Source organism: Echinops telfairi, unplaced genomic scaffold, assembly GCF_000313985.2.
Source record: "Echinops telfairi isolate 266 unplaced genomic scaffold, ASM31398v2 ScPeMD7_7410;HRSCAF=8448, whole genome shotgun sequence".
NCBI classification, from domain to species: Eukaryota; Metazoa; Chordata; class Mammalia; order Afrosoricida; family Tenrecidae; genus Echinops; species Echinops telfairi.
In genome coordinates, this window is record NW_022111310.1 from 20,012,907 (window position 1) to 20,020,400 (window position 7,494).

General features: G+C 48.3%; 1 protein-coding gene across 1 annotated transcript in view; it reads left to right on the forward strand.

Moving 5' to 3' along the window:
- Positions 1-7,494, forward strand: part of PAPPA (pappalysin 1) — a 238,737-nt gene that overhangs the window by 174,874 nt on the left and 56,369 nt on the right. Inside the window, exons 14-15 of the mRNA XM_013007231.2 lie at positions 2,270-2,438; positions 4,953-5,136. Coding sequence (XP_012862685.2) covers positions 2,270-2,438; positions 4,953-5,136 — 353 coding nt within the window. The remainder of the gene's footprint in view (positions 1-2,269; positions 2,439-4,952; positions 5,137-7,494) is intronic.

The following is a 7,494-nucleotide window of genomic DNA, read 5'->3' on the forward strand; positions in this document are numbered from 1 at the left end:
CTTACACACCATGAACAGATGTATTGTTTGGTGTCAAAGCCCTTGCATTGAGTCCGGAGTTAGAGCCTTTTTGAGGTCTCCACCAGCACAATGTTGAAGCTCGGAGGTGCAGGACGATGAAGGCGAGTTGGGAGTCTCTCCAGAAGTGTTCCTTTACCTCTGTTGTCCTGTGTTATAGGAGGAACGTATAAACTGTGGACCGGTGCAGGTCTCTGACCGAAATGAAATGCATGGCTCTTTAGGTGCTGGATTTGTCTCCGACACATTTGAGGGAAGCTGTTGGTTCCCCACTCCACCTCTAGTTTCACACCATGCTTCTTGCAGGTGGCCGTTTGGAGAGGAGTGTCTGCTTCTGGGAAATCCTGGCACTGGTGTCAAGAGATAATGGGGAGTTGCTTCTAAAGCAAATGTGGTTCCCTGTTGCTGCCTTTTTCCTAGAGACAATCCCCAAACCAATGTTCTTCGGGCTCTGGATGCCAGCCTATCTCTTTCTTTTGTCTGTCGATTCTATGCCCATTGTTGGGCTAGACACAGAGGGGCAAACCTGGAACCGTTCCATGGAAGTTTTCAGTGTTAGGGCACAACATCATAACCTCTGAAAATGCTTAGCAACTATTGTAAGACACTACCACCCTGATAACTATTTAGAAAACTTGTACTCACAAGGTTTCTATTTGTTTGTTTTCATTGGCAAGGTGAAGTATACAGCTTTGAGCCAGATATTATTTCTATCCTCCAGGAAGTGCTAGCCCAGGGTTGTGAGGTGAGCTTAGCAATGAGGACCTTGGAGTCTCGCATCTGGGTGGGAATTACAGCTCTGCCTCTCACTAGCTCCGCACACTTAACCAGGTAACCTGATCTTGCTTAGCCCCAGTTTTTCCAATTGTAAAATAAATAACACTTAGCTCATAGGGTTGTTGTGAGAATGGAGTCATCTCATGCATATAAGCAAGCAGTGAGTAGTCACTAAGGTTGCTGAGTGTCTGCCTAACTATAATATAAGGGAATGAGCGTCCAAACACAGGGGACATGGTTCTGTTTGCAGCCATAAGGATTAACACATCTGTCAGCACCTGGTAGTCACCCAGGGTCTCTGTTTCTCATGCATGAAACATGCAGAAGCCTTGTTAGAGAACGGAGAGTAGACTGCCTGCAAGGGAGCTCACCTGGGGACACCAGAGAGCACTTGCTTTAGAAATGGACATGGAGTTTGGGCTGAAGGATAGGAAGACTATAGGGTGGGGGCAGAGGGAGCAGGGGTTACAGCAGGGAGCACGGCATGTGTTCTGTGCCACTTCACGGTTTCTAAAGAATGTCCCCTTGTATCATCTCGGTTGAGTTTCCTGGTTCCATGATGCTGGTAGAATTTCTGAGTACCCTGATAGTCAGAGAGGTTCCTAGCCCAAAGTCTCAGAACTGCTCGCTAATAGGGCTGAGGATTTGGATAGCATTTGGTGTTGGTTGTTGCCACCACATCAACTTGGATGCACAGTACCCTCACACATAGCAGCTTGAAACACTGTCTCATCGCAGGCCTTCATTGAAACGGTCACTATGCTCCGGAGCATGGTTGCAGCCTCTCTGTCTCATGAGTGCCTTCTGACCTAGGGGCTTCTCGTCTGCATTGGACAACATTCTGTTTGAATTCAGAGTGTTTCCCTAAGATCCTCAGGCTTTTCTTCCCTTAGTTTGGCAGTTCCACGGAAAATGCCTGTCATGCGTGAGCTTGTAGTATTTGAACTGCTGGTGCCTTAGCTCCCGGCATTGGAGCAACACACAAGCCAGCACAATACGATGAGCTGGCACACAGGTGGTGGTTTCAGAGCATTAGCTACCATTTCCAGAGTGCTTGATATGTGCCCAGACTTCCGCCTTGTGCTTTTCCTAAACTATCTCATTTGTTTCTCTTAGTGTCCCTTGAAAGCGAGTTCTGTCATCAAATAGGAAGAGTCTTTTGTTCCACGGAGTGCCTGGCAGAGAGGAGGTGCAATGCATCCTCTCTGTTGTCATCACAGCCCCATTTTACATAGGGACCAACTGAGGCCTGCTGTCAAGTGGCAGGACTTGAACCTTTTTTGTCCTCCTCTCATAGCACATTGTAATGGCTGCCACCACAGTCTTCTTGGCTCAAGTCAGCCCCTTGTTGACGTCTCCGTCAGCACCCTGTGAAGTTTTGGAGAGGGAGATGCTTCGCTTTCATCGTTCAGCTGGAGTGCAGCCCTGCTGCTTAGAAAGCTCCCTCTTACCTTCTTGTTTCTTCCCTTCCCAGCTGTGTGCACTTAGCCTGTGAGACCACTGACTGCCCAGAGCTGGCTGTGGAAAACGCCTCTCTCAACTGCTCCAGCAGCGACCGCTACCATGGTGCCCAGTGTACCGTGAGCTGCCGGACCGGCCATGTGCTCCAGATACAGCGGGATGATGAGCTGATCAAGAGCCAGGTATGTGCAGGTGCTAGACTCATAACCCCTTCGCCGGCCAGTGAAGACTGACCAGGTGTCTACTACTTAGAATAGTGCTGACACAGATTCTCAAGAAATATTGATGGATGGATGGATGGATGGATGGATGGATGGATGGATGGACGGACGGACGGACGGACGGACGGACGGACGGACGGACGGAAGGAAGGAAGGAAAGGTAGGTAGATGAGAAGAATTTTCTAAGATAGTATTTCCTGTACAGAATAGTCTCTCTCACAATTAGTATGCATCTCAGTGTAAGATGTAAATCTGAAATACCATGAGTCCAGGCATTTTGTAATAAAACCCTTACTGTGCCAAAGTTGAAGGGCTGCTGTAAGAAGTGTTCCCTCTCCTCTAGTTCCTAAATGTTTCCTCCCCGCTCCCACTATCATGACACGAATTCTACCTTGCAAGTCTGGCTAGACCGGAGGATGTACCCTGGTACAGATAGGAACTGGAAATACAGGGAATCCAGGGCAGATGATCCCTACAGGACCAGTGGTGTAAGTCGTGATACTGGGAGGGTGAGGGAGAGTGGGTTGGAAAGAGGGAACCGATTACAAGGATCTATATGTGACCCCCTCCCTGGGGGGCGGACAACAGAAAAGTGGTGAAGGGAGACATCAGACAGGGTAAGATATGACAAAATAATAATTTATAAATTATCAAGGGCTCATGAGGAAGGGGGGAGCGGGAAGAGAAGGGGGAAATGAGGACCTAATGTCGGGGGCTTAAGTGGAGAGCAAATGTTTTGAGAATGATGAGGGCAATGAATGTATAAATGTGCTTTACATGATGTATGTATGTATGGAATGTGATGAGTTGTATGAGCCCCTAATAAAATGATTAAAAAACAAAAAAGAAGTGTTCCCTCGTTGCAAAGCTCTCGTCCACTGTACTAGTGGTTATGCGTTGGGCTTCCAACCTATTGGGGAGAAAGAGCTGCCACGCTCCGAGGATTATCTTGTTTCTGGCATCGCCCACGAAGGAAGGTGAGCAGAGAGCCCACCACATGGTCCCGGAGGTGGGAGTGGATTTCCAAGGGCAGTTGAAGAAAGTGACATGGTCTGATCATGGTTGACAAAGGACCGTCTGACATCCCTTGGGGCTGGATTATTGTCTACCTGTACAGTGGGAAGTAGGGAGTCCCCTCACGAATCCATCAAAGGCATCCGTGGCAGAAGGAGAGTGTCCCTAGCAAGGCTGGTGTCAGTGAGTGGACTTGAGAGATGCGTCAGGATCTTGCTTCCACCGGATGTTGCTGCCGGGTCTCTGGTAGGAGTTGGGGCTGTGGGACAAGAGAGTGGTATGGGTCCTTCTAGCTCTCAGGTTTGAGGATTGCAGAGCTCTGTCAATAGATGCATCCATCTCCAGGGACCAGCCTGAAGACTTCACTCCCATGTGTCCAAGCATATAAGGTACCGTCCTTGTCACCCACCGTACCTACTTGTACACAGCTTCTGGACTCCAATAGTTTCCTGTTTGAGAGCTCTGCAGGGCTGGATGGCCCTCCTTAGACACCTAATGCCGTACATCAGACACAGCAGGTCGGAATGTCTATGGAAATAATTAGACTGCCTTGGCAGTGAGGGAATTCTATTCCCTTTGATGTGCGCTTAAGAGGGAAAAAAATGTCCTCCGCTTTTTAAATCCCACATCAACATTTGGCATCCCCTGTCCCCTGGGATTTGGCGGACTCCTCATTGAATGGGAGCCTCTAGGCTGTTGAGGACGGTCCCTCCCTTGGCTCGGTAGAGTGGCCTCACCCTCCCACCCACGCAGCACTATCATCTTCTAGTGTGATGCACATCCCGGTCTCCCCTTTCACTTTCCCAGCCTCGTTTCCCTCTCTGTGTCTGCCTCTCCTGACCACTGAGCCAGGAACCCTCCCAGCAGGGGCAAGCAGGTCAAGCAGTGCCTGGATGCAGCCTGCCCAACGATGGGATGCATCGCACGGTGAAAGGGACGACTTAACCCATGGTCTCAGAGCACAGAAGACAGGTCTCCTGTGTCCCAGGGTGCTGCCTACTCTGTGACAAGCACCACGACTGGCTTTGGTAACCTCCAAAGTCAATAAACATGCAAATTGCCCTTCAGCTGAGCCATGTTTCAGAGTCCTTTGAGGTCGCTGGGTGTTAAGATTCTCATCAATAAAATCCGAACAACCATATGGGAAACTATAGGTAGCAGTTGGCGATCACACACTTTGGGTTCAGTTTCCCCTTTGTCTCATTTCAGTTGTGTAACTTAGGGCTAATTAGCTCGGAGACTCAGTTTCCAGATCTGTCAAATGGGAACCAAAAAACTTTAATGCTCAGAGTTTGGGGGGGCCGTAAGAAATAAATGAACTAAACTAAAGCGTTAAGTATTGGTCTACTGGAGCTCGAGAACCTTCTGAGCCTTAGCCTAGGGAGCAAGGGAATTCAATTCACCACATCTGGAGCTCAGTCTGCCCACACTCCCCTCACTGCGTCCTCTTCTGTCTTTCAGACGGGACCCGGTGTGACAGTGACCTGCACGGAGGGCAAGTGGAACAAGCAGGTGGCATGTGAGCCCGTGGACTGCGGTGTCCCAGATCAGCATCATGTTCATGCTGCCTCGTTCTCCTGCCTCGAGGGGACCACGTTTGGCAGCAAGTGCTCCTTCCAGTGCCGTCACCCTGCGCAGCTGAAAGGTACTGGCCCCTGTGACACAGCCAGGCCCGCTTCCTTGGAAGGAGCCAAGAGGCTGTTTCCAGCCCTTCCTTCTGGGGCCTAAACACTAAGGGTTGGATGAGGTTTTATCTGAGATTTTTATTTCTTTCCACCAAGTGCATGTTTGGAAACTGCCCTGTTGTGCAGCTAAGGGAAAAAAGGAGAGTGTGGACAGAGATGATTGTGAAAGCTCCCTCCCGAGCCCCTTGAGAACCTTGAACGAAGAAGGGAGTAGGCAGGAGACAGAGAATGAAAAGAGAAACATTTGGAACTGATAGGACTAGTTCTCTGTGGGTCATTGAGTGTAAGATGGAAGTGTTCATATTATTCCCTTTTTCCCAGAGGAGGAAATGGAACCTCCGCGTTTTGAGAACTTGCCAACGGCTACATTGTTAGCAAGTGGCGGTGTCCATGTTGGAAGCCAGACCTGGGTTTTTCCAATGTCAACTGCTCATCTTGAGGAAAGCTAGAGGAATGGATGTGGACTGGAAGCCTTTCACGGTATCCTCCTGGAATGGGCACTAGAAATATAGAGCTGAATGAAGCGCCATCTGGCATGTTGGTGGAGAGTCCAGATTTTGGAAAGAGCAAGAGGCTGATCAGGATGAATGCTGTTGATTTCTAGGCAGATGTTAAACTCCATCCTTATACACAATTCTCAGCAAAGTCGACACCTTCTCTTTAGTTTCGTTTATCAAGAGCAACACGGCACTTCTGTCAAACACCAAAAATGCCATCATACTTGGGCATGAGATCCTGCCATGGGATCCAGCGTGCTATAGGGTGTGCATGAGTGGTATTCTGGAGGGTAGGAAGGGGGCCTGTGTATTTCCCCAGACGTAAATGTAATATGGTACAGGATGAGTTTTGAGCATTTGGGAATTTGAGTTTGATCATTTCACCAAGCTTACAAAGGAAGTACAAGGCAGGCCCACGTGACCATAGAGGTTAGGAAGCCACACACGTCTGCTACCTAGTCCATCTGCACATTACGTCAGCACCTCACAGGAGCTGGAGCAGTAAGATTCTCTAAAACGTATTGGCTGGCTGGCTGAATTGGTGAAGGAAAGAAACACTAGCAAAGGTTTATTTTTTTTTTTAATGATTGAAACCCTCAAAGAAGGGTCACAAGGAACGGATAAGTCAGCCAGGGTGCAGTATAGCATGGATGAAACACACAACATTTTTCTGGTTCTTTAATGCTCCCCACTATCATGACCCCAATTCTACCTTACAAATCAGGCTAGACCAGAGCAAGTACACTGGGAGAGATAAGCGCTCTAGACACACGGAAAGTTTGAATACAAAGCTTTAGATATTTCATCTGAGTGCTCTGAGGAGTTACATCAGAGAGAGATGACGTGACCAGTGGAAATTGTAAACTCTCCAACTTCCAGGCCATCTGAGTCCTCTCAGCCCCATTTTCCCAGATGTGGGGGTGTATAAATAACTCCTGACTGAGAAATCACACTTCTCCTCTCAATCAGAGGCCCTTGGGAAAGGAAGGTGTATAAATTAGCATTGATTATCACAGCCCTCATTGTGGCTAATAATAATTTTTCATCAAAGTGATTCAGACACTTCTGCTATGGCTTCTCTGCTGCCTGGGGCGGGGGTGTGTGTGTGTGACCCCTTCTGTGAAGATGCATCCCGAGAGGACCATCACTATGCTGGTTGCTATGGATCCCAACTTGGGCCTTCCTGTAAGGCAGTGTCTCTCCACCTTCCTAATGCTGCAACCCTTTAATACAGTTCCTCATTAAATTATTTTTTGAGTTTTATTATTATTTTTTTAATCGTTTTATTAGGGGCTCATACAACTCGTATCACAATCCATACATACCTCAATCGTGTAAAGCACATTTGTACATTCATTGCCCTCATCATTCTCAAAGCATTTACTCTCCACTTAAGCCCCTGGCATCAGGTACTCTTTTTTCCCCCTCCCTCTCCGCTCCCCCTCCCTCATGAACCCTTGATAATTTATAAGTTATTATTTTGTCATATCTTGCCCTGTCCGACATCTCCCTTCATCCACTTTTCTGTTGTCCATCCCCCGGGGAGGAGGTCACATGTAGATCCTTGTAGTCTGTTCCCCCTTTCCAACCCACTCTCCCTCTACACTCCCAGTATCGCCATTCACACCACAGGTCCTGAAGGGATCATCCGCCCTGGATTCCGTGTTACCTGTTCCTATCTGTACCAGTGTACACCCTCTGGTCTAACCAAACTTGCAAGGTAGAATTCGGATCATGATAGTGGGGGGCAGAGAAAGCATTTAGGACTAGAGGAAAGTTTTATTTTTCATTGTTGCTACATCGTACCCTGTCTGGCTCGTC